The sequence below is a fragment of the Petaurus breviceps genome, unplaced genomic scaffold (genome assembly GCF_028583685.1).
Source record: "Petaurus breviceps papuanus isolate PSGF00001 unplaced genomic scaffold, PetGlider_PUasm1.0 91133, whole genome shotgun sequence".
NCBI classification, from domain to species: Eukaryota; Metazoa; Chordata; class Mammalia; order Diprotodontia; family Petauridae; genus Petaurus; species Petaurus breviceps.
The window spans coordinates 59,098,109-59,119,112 of record NW_027187419.1 but is presented as its reverse complement, the minus strand read 5'-3'; the positions used below and the strand labels follow the sequence as shown (position 1 = coordinate 59,119,112).

The following is a 21,004-nucleotide window of genomic DNA, read 5'->3' as shown; positions in this document are numbered from 1 at the left end:
ATCTATTTCATTTGGATTTTAATGACTCCACGTTCAGCAGCAACATTTATAACCATACACACAAGCCAAGACCATCCTGTGTATACCTCTCTAAACCAAAAGCTCCATACTGAAAACATCCAACATGTTTAATGTGGTTGGTCAGTACTGAGTCAGACTAGAAAGAAATGCTTTGATCTCTTACTTGGTGCTATCCAAGAGACAAAAAGAATCAACCATGACTCCTAATAGTTTAGACCATATTTTAAATCATCCATCATCAATAGGCATTTTATTAAGGACCTGTTAGGTGCTAGGCACTGGAATATAAAAACAAAATCCTTGCCTTCAAGGAACTTATGGGGAGAGAGATAACATGTTTATATATAAATCTTTCCATAACTTATTCCCAAAGTTACTGGGGAAGAAAAGGCCCTAGCACCTTGGGGGAATCAGGAAGGGTCTCAAGCAGAAGATTGTGCTGAAGATGAGTCCCAGACAAATCTTAAGATTTTAAGAGGCAGAAGTATGTATGTAGCCTAGCCATGGGGAATATTCCAGAATAAAGGAACAAAGGTAGAAAATATGGGGTCATGCAAAAGGAACATTAAGATGAAGGGAGTAAGGATAAGTAAGATGTAAGGAAGTTGGAAAAGTAGGTTGGAGTTTCTATTTTATCCTAGGAGGTAGATAATGTAATACATTGCTATAAAGAAATATTTTTTTCTATTGTTAGTTGATTAGACAGCTAGGTGGCCTCACAGTATACACATTGCCAGACCTGGTATCAGGAAACCCTGAGTTCAAATTCGACCTCATACACTAATTAGCTGTGGACCCTGTTAAAGTCACTTAGCCTTTGTTTATCTCAGTTTCTCCAGTTGTAAAACAGGGATAATAATAGTACCTGCTTCCCAGGGTTGTTGTCAATATCAAATAAGATAGTAATTATAAAGAGCTTAGTACAGTGCCTGGAACAAAATAAACTCTATGTAAATGTTAGATAGTACCTTCATTTTATAGTGATGAAAGTCTTTCAAAAACGTAATACTTTTCTTCAGCATCAATATATTTAATAAAATCATTCCTCCCCCTTTTTCATTCTTCTTTCTTTCCTTCCTTCCTTTCTTACATTTTTAAAAATTTATTTACTTTTAGTTTACAATATTCAGTTCCATAATCCCTTGATTTCCAAATATTCTTCCCTTTCTCCCGCATGGTGGCATGCAATCTATATAGGTCCTACAAATATCTTTCACCTTAAACATTAGTCAAGTTGTAAAGAAGAATTATATCCAATGGAGTGACCAACGAGAAAGAGGGAACAAAGCAAAACACAAAAGAGAGAGAGCAAGTAGTTTGCTTCCATCTGCATTCAGACTCTGCAGTTCTTTCTCTGGATGTGGATGCCCCTTTCCATCATGAGTCCTTTGAAGTTGTCTTATAACCTTGCATTGCTGAGAAGGAGCATACATGATGCAGGGAGGAGTCAGAAGCAGTCTCATACCATGTTTCCCCAATAATAAGACACTGTCTTATTAATTTTTTGGACAGAAAAACACCAGAGGGCTTATTTTCAGGGGAGGGCTTATTTTAATGAACATTGACAGCAATTTTAATAAACAGGTAAATGTGAACAAAAAAATGTACCTTTATTCAATAAGCAAATCACTGGGGAAGAACAGGATGACGTGCTCACTGCTGCAGCTCTGATTGGATGCAGCTCGGAGCGCGGCGTGCGTTTCACGGGGTGGGGGGACGGTGCATACAGAGGGTACCGTAATGTAGCATGTAGCGCAGGGGATCACCTTCACTACAGTAGCAATCTCAATAGGGCTTATTTTCGGGGGAGGGCTTATTTTAGAGGAATCTTACACAGTAAGGGGAGGGCTTATTTTCAGGATAGGTCTTATTATCGGGGAAACACGGTAGTACACCTGCTTTAGACATTCATCTACCCTGAGATTAAGCAATGTCTTCAGGTCTCACATAGTTTTGTGCTTCTTTAACTACACCTAAGGAAATCTTTATGGTCTTGAGCAACATAGGAAAAGTCTTCTTTAATGAAGATCAAATCCTCAAGTCCCTCTCTGAATTAATTGTACAGACTTGAATCCTGGGCACAGTAGTCTGCCTGAGGGGAGTGTATAGGAACTATCCTAGAGAATGATAGTTACCTGCACGGACAGGGTGATAGCCATTTTACATATACTCTATGATGTGCAACCTTTCCTAGGTTAACCAAAAAAAAAAAAAAACCCTGCTTGAAAGTCATGCTTTCCTAGAATATATCAGAGGCTAAATGTTATGGACTATGGAGTTATTAAGTATTTGAGTTATAGAATTGTATGGCTGAAAGGAAACCTCATGAGATTCCTGGACATTCTAGGCAATTATCTTACCCATTACTTAAGAATGTCTAGGAAAGTGGATGCATCAACCTTCTTTCAGAAAATGAAGTACTCATGAAAAGAGGACTAGACTTTTGAGCAGTTCTTGCTTCAGACTAAAATACTGAGTGGAAGGTAGAGGGGTGTTGTGAGCAGTGTTCTGAAACGTTGCCTTTTGTTTTTCTTGCTCTAGTTGTAGCCAACTTCTAAGGGCTTGTGGAAAAGGTGAATGGTCTCTTCTACAGACCCTCCTGTCTCCATCTCAACCTAATGTTAGCATTAGCCTCATAAATAGGCAAATTCTTTCTGTCCTCAAAGTCCCAGTTCTCCTCCTCCTCTCCTACATTGCTTGATAGAGTAGAAAAAGCCCTGAACCAGGAGTTAGAGGGCCTTGTTTCAAATTGTAGCCTTATTATTTCTATCTGTGACCTTGGCCAAACCATCTAGCTTTTTTGGGCCTCAGTTCCTTCATTAGTGCAATTCAAAGTGCAATTTATGATCCTATGAAATTCTACTGTTTTCTATTGGAGATTACTTCCTTTGATCCACTTTTAAAATATAAAAGATCCCTGCCTTACTGGTTATAAATATCTTAATGTGAATGAGTGTTTAACATCTTTCCTAAGAGCCAGCTATTAAGTAATGGGAATTTAAGAAGAACCTACACTGCTTCAATACAGGAAAGGAGGGGATGAAAAGACCTTGAAGACAACCTTTGCACTACAGTTTTGCCAAGGCCTGACTTTGTCTTTATACCCCCAGTATATCTGTGTTGTTCTATAGGTAGATATACTACCTTTTCTAACCGTTCTTAATCTACACTCTGACTACTGTTTCCACGCCTGGAGTGAACTCTTCTTTCCTTTCCAGCCTCCCTTCCAGTGGCATACAACTTTACTTGTGGTCTTTATTAGTAAATAAATGAGGGTAGTATTGTATCCCTAGCCTATGCCTTCATGTTTTCCTCTGGAGAGAGGCATCCCTGCCTATAGACAGTCATCCCCCTACCTTTTTTTTTTTGGAAATCATGTAAAACATTTTCATATTAGCCATATTGCTAAAGAAAAAACAAACAAAACAAAAATAGAGGGTTTTTTTTAAAAAGTATGCTTCAGTCTGCATTCAGAGTTCATTATTCCTTTCTCTGGAGGTGCATAGTATTTTTCATCATAGGTAGTTTGGAATTGTCTTGGGTCACCCACTGTCTTAATCAGAGAGTAGCTAAGTCACAGTTGATCATCATTACAATATTGCTATTACTGTGTAAAATGTCCTAGTTCTGATCACTTCCCTTCTCATGAGTTCATTTAAGTCTTGCCAGGTTTTTCTTAGAGCATCCTGCTTATCATTTTTTTATAGCACAAGAGTATTCCATCACAATCATATGCCACAACTTGTTCAGCCATTCCCCAGTTGATGGGCATCTCCTCGATTTCCAATTTCTTTGCCACTACAAAAAGAGCTGCTATAAATATTTTTATACAAATAGGTCCTTTCCCCTTTACTTTGATCTCTTTGACTCCCTACTTTCTTAATGTTTTTAAACCTCAAGAAAAGTAGAATTTTGATTTAGGACTTTTTCCTGAAAGTAAATCATCGCAAAGCTGAAAATTGTGACATTAGAGATGACTCAAGCAGATGTTCTCTGTGCTCATTGATGTTTAATGTCAGGGGTCTGGGTCAAATGCAAACTTCCTTTATATTTGTTTTAGTTATTTATTTTATGATTCCCTATTCTCCCCTGGAATCCTTAATGAACCTTTATGGAGAGTTTTATTTTTCCATATGTGTCTTCTCATGGCATTTCTGCATCAAGACTTTCTGTTTGAGAGTAAAATACTAAGGTACTATGCATTACACAGATATTTGTCAATAGCTCATGAGAATATGGTCTCACACTAGATGCAAGCACCTCTCCCTGCATGTTATCCATGGGGAACACATCATAGACTACATACTTCCTCCTTTTATTTGTATTATTTTGAGTCCAGAACTTCTTTATAGTTAAAAAAAAGAGGCAATTTTATTTTAGCAGTAAGCCCAAACAAATAAAAGCTTCCCATAGCCAGAGATTTTTTTTTAATATTCACAGACTGTCAAATATAGCCTGATTGCCACTTCTAGGTACACAATGGGGATTTGAATTGTACTGTGCCCCTGTACTGCCTGAAGCAATTGGCTGGGACAGAGTCCTCTTGACCTTCAGCCCAGAAGTAGGGGGATTAAGGTTTGGCCTCCAGGAAGCTACAAGGGGATTTGGAGGACCCTGTGTAAAGTATATTTAATATTCCAAAACTGTGATAGGGAGAATAAGGTTAGTTAGCCTTAATGTATTCATGCTAGAACATTCTAAGAGCCTAAGAATCTCAAAGTGATACTTCTGCCCCACACCAATGCTCAGAGCCCTTGAGGTTGTTCTATGCAATAGAAAGGAAGGGAGCAAGCCTGACACTCAGGAATAGGTAATTTGGCCATGTGGGAAAGGTCAAGGAATGCCAAGAAAGATCCCTGTGCCTAGAAGAGATTTTATTCTTTTGTGTTAAACATTACCCTTTCCCTACAGGCCTCTTTCAAAGTGCTAGTGCCCCTGATAAAGATAACTGGATTGTCACTGTCATCTTATTGGAAATTAGTTAATCCACATCACTTCCCTAATTGACTAGACCTCTGGCTTCATGCTAAAGTGCAGAACGTGGATGTTGGGGAATAATCATTTATTTATTTTTAATTTACTCATTCGTTTGTTTATTGACATTTGGCCTTCTTGGTGTGTTTTTCCTGAAGGCTTAGTCCTAGGAGATGGAGGACTCTGTGTTCCTCTGGGTAGGAAAACTAAGGCAAAATTGTTTTCATTTGTCCCCAATTGTACAGAAAGTTAGTGGTTGAACTGGAACTTTCCATTCCCTCTAAAATGCTCTTCTCATTAAAGGGTGAGGACTTAATCCCTCTTCCCATGAGGAAGGTCCCCAAACCCTATGATTTAAACTATAGCCCTAGCAGCCTGTAGCAGCTTTAAGGCAAAGATGTTAAATGCTTAAGTGCTGTCATAAAATGGAGATTAAGTAGTGGTTTTAGTTTAACAGGGCAAGTTATTGTCTGGACACTGCACCCATTCCCTCATCTCAAGGTGAATTGCAATTTGCTAATCTTGTATAGGTTCAGGCCTAAATATATCAACGTTTGAGCCTTCTGTACAAAAGGAAAACCTCAGACCTATCAGTGAAAAGCCTGAGATCTTTTTGAACCGCCATTGAATGATTTATGTTATGAAATGGTGAGCTCTTAGCTTCTTGAATTGACTGTTACTTCTCTCCCTCAGTTTTCCTACTTGGAGAAGCTTCTGTTGGTGCACGGAGCCTGGAGTTACAATCGAGTGACCAAATGCATCTTATATTGTTTCTACAAGAATGTGGTGCTTTATATTATTGAGGTAAGGTTGGAGACATGATCTTCTGTGAAGAGATGAGCCTTTGGCAGAGGGTTTAATAGTTGAAGAGTGATTTACACCACAGGGAGAGGGGGATTTGGTAGATTTAAATTAATCTCAGTGAAATAACTTGTTGATATGAAAATATTTCTAGAAAAGATGTCATTCTAATATGTTGAAATAATGTGACACATGAGTAGCTTGTTTTGAGTCATGATGTGCCCCTGTGCTAAATATGGATGCCCAAGGGAATCAGCAATCTGTGCATCGCTGTCATTTTTGGAGAAGAAAGTCTTCTTACCCCAAACTACCATTAGGGACCATTCTAAGCATTCAGCTAATAGAGTGGGGGACAGACCTTTTCCCCTAGTGCCAGTGCTGTCGTCTTAACTTCATCATCTGCGTAGAGAGAGTGGAGAAAAAATAATAATAATCCATTCACTTCTATTTCCAGACCAATATATAGGGACATCTAGTAAATGTATCCATGCCTTCTGGCTCCCAAAGGTGGCTGGAGCTCCATGAGCCCTGAACAATAAGTGACAAAGGCTCACACCTGTATGTGGCGCCCCCTCGTGGCCATCAGTGAAGCTTGTGTCAGTCCAAGTCTTTATTTCCAGGCTGTTTGAAGGAAGAGTCTGGTGTTTATATCCATTTTTCTCATTGAGCTTGACATTTTTCTATATAGTCACTGTTTCTGGTTGTGTCCTGAGTATGTGTATGTGGTCAACAAGTTTACTTAAATTGAGCTCAGGTTTTGTTGTCAAACTGATTCCAGGATGCTGATAGGATGGTAAGCTCATTGAAGATCAAAGGCTATAAAAGTACCAGACCTGGGGTCCATTCACAGGTCAGTTTCTGTGGCTAAGCAGATCTTCCCCTGTAGCTACTAAATACTGTTGGAGGCAAAGTCCACCAACACTGAAATCATTGACAGTTACTAACAACTCCCTGAAGCCAACTTTTTTCATAGCTAGGCAAAGTGACAGTTCTCACAATCGCACAAAGTCAAGCTGGATTTCCTGCTTCTGTGAAGGTCCCTCATTTATGAGTACACATGCCATATGCAAAGAAATGGAGTTTTGTAGCAGCAGTGGGGTATGTATATCCTGGCCTAGGGACTCTTGTTTAAAAAAGGGGATGTCTCCCTTTCTTACCTGTACTAAAGCTGAAGTAAATAAATCTTGAAAATGTCTGCCATTGCTTTTGAGAAAACAGTGACAGAAATCAATCCAAGATTTCCTTTTCCTGAGGAAAAATAAAGAGGGAAACAAGCCATTCATTTTAGGGAGGTGGTAGCACTGGGAACAAAGTTGATTCTTACTAGAGTTCTTAACAATAATAAAAATAATAGCTGACATTTATATAGCTCTTACTATATGCCAGGCATTACACTAAATGTTTTATAATTTTATAATTATTATATCATTTAATCCTCACAACAAATCTGGGAGGTAGGTGCTATTATTATCCCCATTTTACAGATGAGGAAACTGAGGCACGTAGCAGTTATGTGACTTGCCCAGCGTCACACAGCTATTAAGTACCTAAGGCCAGATTTGAACTCTGGTGGGGCTGATTCCAGGCTGGGCAGTCAACATCAGTAATAATGACTCATATTTTTAGGATGCTTAAGGTTCCCAGGTCAGTCAGTCCTTTTTCAGTCATGTCAGATTCTTTGTGACACCATTTGGGGTTTTCTTGGCAAAGATACTGGACTGGTTTGCCATTTCCTTCTCCAGTTCATTTTGCAGATAAGGAAACTGAAGCAGACAAGGTTAAATGACTTGTCCAGGGTCACACAGCTAATATGTATTTGAGGTCTGATTTGAACTCAAATCTCCCTGACTCCAGGCCCAGCACTCTATCCACTGTGCCACCTAGCTGCCCTAAGATTCACAAAACATTCTACAAATGTTATTTTATTTGATCTTCATATCAGTCCATTTTACAAATGAAAAATAGAGTGCAGAAAGGTTCATTATTTGCCAAGATCACATAACTACCGAGTGTAGTGTTCTGTAAGTTGTATGTAACTGTGGAGTAGAAGATTTGCCTATCTTTTTGGCAGCCAGCTGATAATCCCCTTAGCCCTAATAATTAGGGTATCTTATTATTTTATGGCCTCGAATCGTTTTCCCTGAAAATGGTAGATGCAGATAATAAACAAAACATTTGCAAAAATAGCTATGATATTATGTGAAATGATCCAACTGTTCTCACTGTCTCCTGATAAGGTTGTATAAAACAAAATATTAGATCATTGGCTAATGTTTCCCCTATCTAAACTGAAGCTTGATTATTCAGGGGTGAGGTGAGTGCCAGGTTATGGCAATTCTATCTAAATAGAAATTTCTATGTAAATAGAAGAATAGGATTTGTTATCATTAAAGAATACTATGTGTTACTTTAAAAATAAATGGTTAAAGCCCTGGAAATTAAGTTGCTTTTACTTCTCTAAGAGAATTCCTTTTGTTTAAGGTCTTTTGATTTCCTGTACTATGCAAATATATGGTAACTACTCCATGGGGGAAAAAAAAATCTTAAATGAAGTTTGGGATGAGAGGTTTTAGTCAATGTATAAAAATCCTCAAGTTTAAAATGAAAGATAAAAGAAATATGTTATTGATTTGTCCATATTTCTCACGTCCATTCTTGCTTGAAATGGTAAGTTCTTATAGGGACATGGATCAAAGGATCACAGATTTAAAGCTGGTAGGAACCTTAGAGGTCATCTAATCTAGCTCTCACGGGTTTGATCTTTTTGTTTCTTTCCTCCTATTTGTAGCCTCCTTTGAGCCCCTAGAAAATGTTTTCTTCTCTGCCTTCGCAGCTGTGATAGGAGCGACTGACTCCCCATATGTCACTTATGGTAGTACATCATTAGACTGAAGTAATTTAAGAGACTCCCAGTGTCCACCCCCACACTTCATCCCAAATTTCATGTATATTTTAAGCTGACATAGCTGTTGGCTTTGGAAAGTTTCTTATTTATCTGGTGTTTCCCATTATCAACCAATTACAGATAGTCTAGACTCCTTATCTGGACATTCCCCATTAAGCCTTCTACTCTCCATGGGTTCCTTCCTCCTCATTTACACCTATTATCTTGCCCATGCTTTGTGGCCCTAATTGGGTGATGAAGATGAGGCTGTAAGGGTTAAGAACGAAGTTTGCTGTGACTTAAAATGCAAATGCAACTTAAGAGTCTGAGAGTACCAAGAAGCACTTTCAGGTCTGCAATCTGTTGCCAAATAATATTTGTTTAAAAATCTACTTTAAAAAACACTTTAAAGCAACACAAGAAATTAAGAAAAAAATAAGCTATTTAGATTTCACTGTCACCTTGATATTTAGTTTCATATTGGTGTTTCCAAAAGATATTGCTTTGAAAGCCAAAAAAGAAAAATGTGACTAGCAATAGATTGATTGTTTTAAGGTAAAATGTTTGTTTCCATTATCTTTTTTAAACTAATTTTAGTCTTATCATTTATCTTTACATCACCTATGTTTCCCAAAACATACCTACTCCTACTCCTCCCCAAGAGCAAACCCTTACAACAAAAAATTAAAAAGATGGAAAAAATAATTTAGGAAAACTAATTCAATATTGAGAAAGTCCATCATATACTGTGTTCCACACCCATAATTTTCTATCTCTGCAAAAAAGAAAAGGGGGAGATACCTTCCCATTTCTTTGAGGCCAAGTTTAGTCATCATAATTTTTCAGCATTAAATTTTAATTATGTTTATATTGTTGTAGTCATATAATAGTGTTTTCCAGGTTCTGCTTATTTCATATTGTATCAATTCATAGAAGTCTCGTATTTCTTTACATTCATTTTTTCATCATATTTTATAGCACAGTAATGTTCTATTAAAATCCCATATCATAACTTGTTTATCTATTTTCCAGTCAATTGAGTGGGCATCTACTTTATTTCTAGTTCCTTGCTACTATAGAAAATGCTACTATAAAACTTTGTTTGGTGACTTTCTTTTTGCCATTTATCTCGTTGGGGTACATATACCTACTCTTAGTATCTCTGTGTCACAGAGTATAAACATGTTAGTCACTTTCTTCATTTAACTGGAGTCACGTAGGTAGTCCCATGTGTAAGAGTGCTTACCTTGAGTCAGGAACACTTGACAAAGCTATGGACAATTTATTTATTATTTGTATTATGCTGGAAAAGTCATTTAACCTCTGTCTGCCTCAGTTTCCTTGACTATGAAATGAAGATAATAATAGCAGTGTTATTGTGTTTATTGTTTGTTACTTCAGTTATTGTAAGGATGAAATTCGATAACTACATACAATGCTTTGTAAACCTTAAAGCAGTATATAAATGTATATAACTATGATGATGATAATCATAATGATATAATTGTGAATTATCTTTCCAGAATTATTAACCCAGCTCACAATTTCATGATCAGTGAGTTGAGGTACCTGTCTTTCCCAACCCTTTCAATATAGACCATTCTCTCTTGTCATCTTGTAATGGTGATGTAATTTTGAATTTGAAGATCCCTTTGTGTTAGCAAAAGTAGCAGGTACTTAGCACTTAGTAACAGATCAAGCCTCTGTTGGGGAAACAGAAGGCATGAACTCTTGTCTCCTGTTACTGATATAACAGGAAGAGGTTGGCTGAAACAGGAAGCTAATGCTGTGTGTATATAAGAAAAAGCCCCAGAGAGGCACAGTCAGAATTTCTTGAGACCAAGATCTGGTGGCAAAGCAGCTACAGAAGAGACAATGGAGAACTGAGCCAGAATTTCCTGAGAACTTGTGGTGGTGGAGCTTCTTCTAAGCAGGATCCCAGGAGCCTGGAGCCCGGAGCCAGGAGCCAGGAGCCTGGAGTGCAGGAGCCCAGGTGATTGAGGAAGCATGACTGGGATGCTGAGACTTTTGTTTGTGGCTTGGTTGAGCCTTGAATTCCCTGGAACAGAAATGGTGAAGGATCTAACATGGACCAGACCCTGTGAACTTCGGTGTGGAGCAGGACCTGCCCAGAGATCTGGTCAAGAAACTGGGAGCTGTCTGCCAGTGAAACTAGGTGACAGTCTGGTGAATCCAGGTAGAATCTGGGACCATGGAAGGGGATCCAGGGAATCTGAGAACAGGCCCCAAGTCAAGATGAAAAGACCTCTCCTTGGGTACTGAGTAATTATGGAATTATAGTTTACTAGTGACCTAAGGGGTAGAGGGTTTGTGTATGATAGTGAGATATTGTTACTAAGTGACTGATTGAGTTAACTTAGTTGCCCCATGAGTGGAAGACTTTGACTATTGTACTTTGAGACTATGTTGTGAATATTATATTGTGATTTTCTGTGATAAGTTGTGATATTGTGAATGATGTACCTTGATTTTCTGTGAATGTTTTGCTTTTGTTATGTATTAAATAGAGTGATCACTATACTGTGTAATCAGAACCTTAAAAGCTGTTCACAGTAGCATTCTTCTGGAAAGCTGCTTGTGCGTGGCATTACACATCTTTGCCAATTTACAAAGAGGTGAAACATCTGAGTTGTTTGATATATATTTCTTATTAGTGACTTAAGACATTTTTCATATAATGATTATTATTAATAAGTAGCTCATTTTATGTAGTAACTTTAAGTTTATTCTTCACCCTTGTCCCTTAACAAAATGAATGAAACAGACTTCAATGGTAATTTGCTCTTAGCCAGATGTGATATCATTTCTAAAACAAAAGTCTTTTCTTTCCTTATCCTCCAGGAAAAAAAAAAAACCTGACTGCTATTTAGTTATTAAACATAATTGAAGTGAGTAAATTTAACATAGCATTTTTTACTTGCCTAAATCTCTTTTTATTTATATGCTCATTATAGAGTTATCAACAAAAAAAAAGCTCTCAAAAACATCTATTCTTTAAAGAAATCTAAAAGAAAACTTAAAAAAAGAAAAACATGGAAAAGCCTATGGCATTGCCACTAAAATAGGAGTTAATTATTTAGAATGCCCTAGTTAGTTTCTGTGGCATAATTTATTCTATGGTTAAGTTTCATTAAGGGTTAACTAGACTTTTGTGGTTTAGGCTGGGAATTGGAATACCATTATAATAATGTTTCTATGAGAAAAATACATTCTGAGTTCCAAAATTAGAAACAAACTTTTGGAATTTTTATAAATTGAGGATTTCCTATCATCTGTTGGGGGGGGGGGGATAATAGTCCTAAACTATTATGGTGGTATTGGAGATGCAAAGGAAGTGATAAAACAACAACATAAAGATAAAGTATTTGTTTCAAGTCAAGAGTAAGTTAAAAAAAGAGAAAAAATGAGCTATTAACCCAATATCTTCAGCATTTCCCTTGACTTTTAAAGTACATACAAAGCAAAATCAATAGTAAGGATGAATTTTTATTTTTCAAGAGCATCTACAGCATACGTATTGCTGTACACTCATGATTATCTCTGTGTAATATACGTCAGATGATTTCCTTAGGCTTGGGTCCTAAGGACCTGACTTGATCCAGCTGTGTGATATCTGAAATGAATCTGTGGTCTCATTCATTTAGGAGTTCTTAAAGTGATACAGATTGTAACCCATCTGTGCCTTTCCATCCTGTTGACCTCTTATTCACATCTACCTAAGAATATACTTTAAGTGGGCTACGTAACTTGCTGGAGGCCTTCCTCATTCTTGAGGTTATCAGTGAAAGCATTCCTGCTGCCTGGCTGCTTGACATCTCTCTCATTCTTGCCCCACTTAATCTAGCCTATTTTCTCTTTCAGCCATACCATTCTTTGATGATATCCTTCACTCCTCTCATTTGGAATTCTTTTTTGTTATGTTACAGATGGCTGTCACTCACAGTATGCCTTTCCATTGTCCTCTGTGTAAGGCCCACATTTTGACTTCCACAAGCAGTTGTAGTTCCTCATCTTGCTGATGAATAGCAACACCAACAAAAATATTTGTATTAAAAAAATCATTTCTGGGTAGCTAGGTAGCACAGTGGGTGGAACACTGGCCTTGGAGTCAGGAGGACCTGAGTTCAAATTCTGACTCAGACACTTTCTAGCTGTGTTACCCTAGGCAAGTCACTTAATCCCAGTTGCCTCAAAAAAAAAATAAAATGTCAGCCTATCTTTTGGGCAATGCTGAGGGCACTTGGAGTCAGAAGATGTGCTTTGCAATTTCTTTAAAAGCAATCCATCCTGTTTTCCTTCTTCTTATCAACTCTGTATTCAGCTAAATATCTGTATGTATTATCTGTTCCAGATAGACATTCTATTGGATCAGCTCTATTGGATGTCCATTCAGATGCATGCTGAAATATTAACAATAGACATTCTTCATCCATTTATTTGGTCTTTCCTGTTAAATGGATAGACTAAACTGCTTTAAATGGTTACAGATCTCTCCCAAAAAGCTCTGTGTCCATCGATACAGTGTCATCCCCAAACTGGAATATATGACCATTCATAAGAAATCCCTTCTCAACTTAGACTGTGTACTGGGTCGTCAGAGTAGCACTTCCTTTTGGCAAGTGTACATCTCCTTGTTTAACATTTCACCTGATGCTTTTTGTCATAACCATATAACAGTAATCTGGAACAAGGAAATAGGTGGCACCATAATAAAGCATTATTCTTTAGAGAGATGTAGCCCCTTCAATATAACTCAAATTGGCTAAACTGACTATGGTCTTAAGAGCCATGATGAACACCCAAATAAAGCCAAAGCTAAGAAAAGGAAGTATAGCTCTTTGGGGATTCAATCCAATCTACTCTTGCTGCTAACTTGGGCTCATAGAGAGCTTTGCTATTTAGTGCAATATTTGTCCTTGTAAGAGTTTCTGTTTTGTTTCTTTGCTTTTTGCTCTTAGCCAACCTTAACAAATTTGAACTCTGCATTTGAGATCAGCTGCACATATATTTATAGATTCTGCAATATAGCATTAACAGCATTTTTTGTTTGTATTCCTGAAGTCAACATGTGCCTACTTTATTAAATACTTACTATGTACAAAGCATTGTATTGAGCAACTAGGAATTCAGAGACAAAAATGAAACTTTCCCTTCATTGAGGGACTTAGCAGTTTTAAAGATGGGTTTAAATTGATATTAGTTATTGACTCTTTCTCATACATTATTATGCAGTAATAGGTAGGGGAAATGGGAAAACATAATCAAAGCACTCTATGTTAATGCCTTTTGAGCCTAACCATTCTATGCTAACACTTCTTGTATCACCTTTTGAAAAGATCTTCTGTTATATCCAAGAAATAAATGACAAATTAGCAACATTTTCTAGAATAATAGATCTTAGAAAAGGGAGGGACTTTAGAATTCAGTCCACTCCTTGCATTTTATAGATGGGGAAACCAAGACACAGAAGCACAAGTAGTCAGCCTAAGGGAAGTCTGAGTCATTGTAAAAATCACTACTTCATAGATCAATAATTATGTTGGTATGAATACTTCTTCCGTGGATCTAGATCACAACCCCACTCTCACTTGGCAGATATTTTTCTGAGTTTCTGGGATTGAAAAATTGATCACCCTTTGAAGTCAACCTTGTGATAAGCTTCTAAAAATCTGGATAGGCAACCCATTGCTGGGGCCATCACCAAATCCTTTTCAACTTGGAATAGGACCTGCCAACACTTATACTTCACTGATGTGGCCTTCCAGAACCTCAAGTTACCTCCCATATTCCATTTAAAATGTAAACTTTTTTAAGGCAGAGACTTGGCTTCTGCCCTTTTTTATATCCCCAGTGCTTAGCACACCATGTTAAGCACTTCATGAATACTTATTGATTGATACCATAGCTGATATTGGAGAGCAACTTCAGTGAATGACTTATAAAAACATTTTGTGTGACATTCTTGCAATTTTGTAGAAGGGGAAGATAAAAGTACATGGAAGTATCATAAAGGCTTTTAGAGAGAAAAAAAAGGAAAACAATCTTTTCTACAGAGTGGATTTTGATTCATTTAATTCAGCCAACATTTTTAAAGCATCCCCTATGTGCAAGGCACTTTGCTAGAGAGCAGGATATGAAGGCAAAGCAAGATGGTTCATTCCTTCACCAAGTTTTTATTCTGGGAGGGAAATGGGGCAGAGCACAGAAGTAGATAAGTAAATACAAAGGAATTTGAGGAATTGGAAGAAAACCAACCACTAAAGGAATGAGGAAAGACCTTGTGTAGGAGACAGTATGTGAACTAAGCCTTGAAGAGAATTAGGGATTCCAAGGGGTAGTGGGAGAAAAGGATGGAACATTCTTTGCATGAGGATACAGGAATCATAAGAGAATATGATGTACATGGAATAGCAAGTTTAGTAGATCTCTTTAAATAGGTGGAAGTCAAATTTTAAAGGGTTTCAAGTGTCAAACAAGAGACTGTATTTTATCCCATAGGCTAAAGGGAGCCTACAGAAGCTCTCAAAGCAGAGGAAGCTTCTGATCAAGGGAGGACAGTGACCAGACCAGTGCTTTAGTAACATCAGTTTGGTAGCCTTGTAGAGAATGGATTGAAGAACAGAGAGTAGAAGGGAGATCACTCAGAAAGTGTAGTGCCAATGCAATATTTACAGCACTGACCATGACTTTAAATGTTCCCACATGGAGCTCAATCACAAAATATCACAGACTCTCCATATCGAAGACAGAAGCAAAACATTTATTGAGACGCCAGAAAACCAAATCCCAACTCCAGGAAACTGATTCCATCATAGCAATATAGAAGTTAATGCACCACAATGTAGCAGAGAGCCACGCAATCCTTTAGCCTTCCCACAAACCAACACAAGCCCAGCTATTCAGTAGGTGGCAAAAAACCAACTTTTACTCACTAACCTATCTATCTCCTTGCCTAAGTGTCCTCTCTCTCCCACTGTCTTTCTGGCTCTGACTCCCTGCTTCCTGTGGACTCTGCTCTACCCTTCAGCAAACTCCTCCTACCACAGGCTCTATGTGACTATATTCAGCCTATTAGGGGGTAGAGTTTATTTTCAACACAGGCAAGGTCTTCAAATTCCACCTAGGCTCATTAAGGGGCAAGGAAGATCTTCAGATTTCCATTGCCATTACAAAAAGCTACTATAGTCATTCAGTCAAGAAATGAAGAAAATCTGAACTAGGAGGGTAGCCTTAGAGAAAAGAGAATGAAGTCTGTAGTTATGGAAATCAAGACTTGGCAGCTAGGTTGATTGGATATGGTGGGTAAGAATGAAGGCTGACTTGAACATAATTTCCCTTTCAGAAAACAGGAGTGCCAATTAAACAAATTGACAGTTGTATACCAAACTATGAACCTGTTTACTCAAAGTGACAGTGACAAATGGCTGGTGGGATTTGACCTGTCCCTTAGTTCACTAAACTAGTACCTGGAGACTAGTGTGTGTATGTGTGGGCATGGTGCTTGCCTCTGTACACATGAGCATAAGGATGCCCTCTGCTCTAAAACAAACATTCACTTCCCACACTGCTTGCTTAGCAAACCTAGAAACATGCATTGTCTGGTATCTAATTCATGCTGATAAAAGTAGAAATTCATTTGTATGAAAAAAAATTTAGATTTTTAAAACCACATGAAAATCAGGGGAAAACAGAGTCTTACTGTTATGTGGTTTTTAATGTGGAGAACCACCTAAGATTACTCATGAAAATCTGGACCAGCATTAAACAGCTAAAAAAAGAAAATAAAACTAAGAAAATATAACATTTCAAGAAGTGTATTGAATAACCAGGCAATACTTGCCAAATTTTCATTTTCTATATATCTCTAAAAAGTATGATGGAGTATGCTTTATTCATATCTTGTCAACTTAATCCAAAGAAGTCTCAAAGGTGTCTGTACTCTTTGATTTTTCTTTTTCTGAAACATATTCACACTCCTTTTGGCTGTTTTACAACTCCATTTTTTCTGTTAGGACTCTGATGGGTTTTTCCCGTTGCATTTCAGTTCCCTGTTGTGTTAAAAAATAAAATAATTCTCAGGAAATGGCTTGTAGGCTTGCCCCTTCCTCAGCTTTAATCCACGATTGACTTCTTGTTTGGGGAGTCTTCATTTAGTATGTTAATCCCCAGAGTTGCTGAGGAGTCAGTTACAGATATAAATCCAAACTATTTTCTGTTTCCCTAAAGTAATACAGATTGCGCCGTGAATTGGTTAAGGTGGCCCTGTCCTTCTAAAAAATTGGGTTCATCAAAATATCTTTTATTTCTCTTGAACTTAATACTTAACATAAGTACAACAGAGGATACAGTTTAGCATGAGCACTAATAGTCAAATAAGCATTTATTACAGGTCAAAAAGAAAATATTGCAGTCAGGAAGAAACAATTCGAGTATTGTGGAAACACAATCAGGATAACACAAGATCTCGAAGCTTCTACATGAAGGGATCGAAGGGCTTGGAATATGATATTCCAGAGGTCAAAGGAGCTAGGACCAAAACCGAGAATCACCTACCCAGCAAAACTGAGTATAATACTTCAGGGGGAAATATGATCATTCAGTGAAATAGAGGACTTTCAAGTATTTTTGATGAAAAGACCAGAGCTGAACAGAAAATTTGACTTTCAAATATAAGAATTGAGAGAAGTATGAAAAGGTAAATAGGAAAGAGAAATCCTATGGAACTTATTAAAGTTGATCTGTTTACATTCCTATGTGGAAAAACAATATTTGTAACTCATGAGACTTTTTTCAGTGTTAGAGTAGTTGAAGGGAATATATACACACATACTCACACATATATTATGTGTGTATATGTATATATGTACATATGTACATGTATATGTGTATGTGTGTATATATGTATACGTATATACATAGAGGGCACAGGGCAAGTTGAATATGAAGGGATGATATCTAAAAAAATTAAGAGGTATGAGAGAAATATATTGGGAGGAGAAAAGGAAAGATAGAATAGGTAAATTATCTCATATGAAAGAGGCAAGAGAAAGCTGTTACAATGAAGGGGAAGAGCAGAGAGTGAAAGGGAATGAGTCAGTCAACCTTACTCTCCTTGGATTTGGCTTAAGGAGGAAATAATGTATATACTCAATTGGGTATGGGTATCTTACTCTTCAGGAAAGTAGGGGGGAAGGGAATAAGAGGGCAGATTAGGGGAGGGGGTAGTCAGAAGCAAATACTTTTGAAAAGGGATAGTGTCAAAGAAGAAAACAGAATAAATGGGGGCAGGATAGATGGAGGGAAATATAGTGAGTCTTTCACAATACAACTACTATGGAAATGTTTTGCATAACTACACATGTACAACCTGTATTGAATTACTTGTCTTCCCAGTGAGGGTGGGTGAGGAGGGAAGAAAGGAAAGAATCTGGACGTCAAAGTTTTAAAAACAAATGTTAAAAAAAAAAAGCATTTATTGAACTCTTGCCCTGGACTAAGCACTGTGCTAATGGGGAGGGGGATGGGAGGTGACATAGAAAGAGAGGAAAAAAACAATTCCTGCCCTTAAGGAACTTATGGTCTAACAAGGGAGAAAACATGCAAACTACTATGTATGGCTAAGAGATATATATATATATATATATATATATATATAATGATAAATTGGAGATAATCAACATCAGGAAGGTATTAGCATTATGGAGGATTTGAGAAAGGTTTTCTGTAGACATTGGGGAAAAAACCAGGGAAGCTGGTGAAGAGACAAATAGTTAACATTGTTATAATAAATGACAAATTGTATTCATGGCTAAATCCCATAGTTTTAATCTGATCAGTTTTACAGGGATGCTACAAAAAAGTATTTCACTGTTCATGGAAGTACTTTCTTTTTCATTTGAGTGACCAGGTTGGAAGAACTAGACTTGCTTAAGTTTCAGGTTATATCTAGGATATGAAACAACTCATAGAATAATTAAAGTAGGACAAAGCCTTTGAGATTATTTTATCCAGTTCACTCATTTTACAGGCAAGAAAGTCCAAAAAAGTCAAGTGACTTTAGCCAATATCACATATCTAATGACCCATTCAAAAAAAGAATCCTAGAATCTCAGAGTCTGAAGAGATCTCAGAGGTCATCAGATCCGACCCCATTCCCCTGACATCTAGTCTTATGTTTCATGCTGGTTCCAAGTATATAATACACTCATTGACTTGAAAATTTTTAGGAGAGAATCAGTTGTGGTGATTTTCTGTCCTTTTGATACTTCTATGGATCATTTAGTAATCTCTTTAGTACTGAATTTCTTCAAAGTAAAAGATATACAAAAAACAGTCATAGCTCTAGCCTTTTCATAATTTTCATCGATATGCATTAATTTTGATATTAAAGAAAGAATACATTATAGTTCCCAAGCAACCTCTGAGAAATCTTGATAGGACCTAATAGAAGTAGAACATTCTTGTTTTAATTTTACCAGCAGTTTCATTTTTGTGTGTAATTCTTTATATGTAATTCCAGGATTCATAATTATATGGCAGACTTGACCAAGCGACAGAAACCCCTTAGGATAGTAGTTTCCAAACATTATGTTTTATTGCCTCTACCATTTTTTTTTACCAAAAATTATTGTCATGCCTTTTTTTCACAGAATAATCTATGCAAATAATCTTCTTAGTTCATTTTATTCAAATGAAATTAAAACTTCATTACAATTTTAATAACACAAAATGTTAAACATACAGCATGAAACTGCCTTCCTACCTGAAAGCTAATGATTAGAGAATAATAAACTAATTCCTCCATCAACTATGTAAGATCAGAATTCCTTAATGTGGCCTAAACATTAGAATTTGTTTTGGATGGCTCTAGTGGTCCAGTTGCAGTTCAAGAATTCTGAGATTTGGAAAGTTTGAACCTCAGGGACCATCTGTCCAATTCATGGTCTTCCTCTATGCCACAGGCAGCTATAAGAGGAGCCCTTTCTGTTATCTTCAGCTTTGTGGGATAATACTGATACTATTCTGGACTAGGCCAATTCAACAGACCACTGCTTCACAATATTCACAATATTTTGAATATCTCTCAAACTGTCATAGGGATTAGTTATACCTTCATTGATATCTGTGGCTGAGGGAAATACATAATGGCAGAAAACTACCCTGAGTTCAGCCATACATTTAAATGAATGTGTTTTATTAACTACAGTAGTAGCTATATGCATTTGAAAAACTATAAAATATATTTGAGAGGAGCATTATTTGGTCTGCAGAATTTTTCTTGCCACTTTATGGATTCACATATAGATTTTTGGCCCCCTTGCAGTAACTCTGCACCTACACAAAAGTTTATAGTGTACAGGTAGGAGACCATTACAGTAAACATTTACTAACCACCTACTCTGTGCAAGGGACATTGATAGGTGCTGACAAGGAGCCAGTTCCATCATCCCCTCTGCCTTAATTAGTCTACATAACTTTCTCTGCCATTTGACAGAAGGCTCTGTAGCCACTACTAGACCAGCTCATATGTCTTCACCATGGAGTGAGCTCAATAAGCTATGAGAAGGATTCCCTGGAACCTAGCTGCTTTGACAAGTCTTTCATCCCTGGAATCTATCACCTCTTTTAAAGTGAGAATCAGCAGATAGTAATTTTTAAAAGTATACTATATAAGCAATTTAGCAAAAATGAATCTATTCTACATGTAAAAAACATAGAGATATAAACACATTTTAAGGAGATGCTATGTCAACATCTACTTTTGTAGATTCCTGACAAGGCTAGACCCATATGGTAAGCTCTCATTAAGTACTTTTACATTATTTAAAATGAGTCTGCTTTTAAATAAAGGTAGTTTAGATTTAATTGTATTTTAAAACTAAGTAAATTAGTAGAGGTTAATACATAGGTATAGATTTGGTAACATTTCATCAGAACAACTTACGTTAATAACTTTTTTTTTTCATCAGTGAACCTTTTCGGTCTGATAGGAAGCATTACTTCATCTTGAAAACTCTGAATATTCCAGTAAAAGTCACATTTCCCGTTCTACATCCTCATTAGTAACTTTGCACTGACTTTTTAGGGGCAGATGGTAAACCAGGAAAGCTGCCATTGATGTTATTTGAATAGTCTGACACCCATCCTTACAACTGAGATTTTTTTTCTTACTTACAATGAAGAGGTGATGTTTCCCATACTTCAGTCTAAGAGATGTGCAACATAATTGAAGGTGGGGAGAACAAGACTTTCAAATCTGTCTCAAGTGACATCCTCACCAATAAGCAGAAGAAAACAAGGTCT

The 21,004-nt window shown here is 37.1% G+C and overlaps 1 protein-coding gene across 1 annotated transcript in view; it reads left to right on the top strand.

Moving 5' to 3' along the window:
- Positions 1-21,004, top strand: part of ATP8A2 (ATPase phospholipid transporting 8A2) — a 784,050-nt gene that overhangs the window by 515,883 nt on the left and 247,163 nt on the right. Inside the window, 1 exon segment of the mRNA XM_069080803.1 lies at positions 5,689-5,799. Coding sequence (XP_068936904.1) covers positions 5,689-5,799 — 111 coding nt within the window.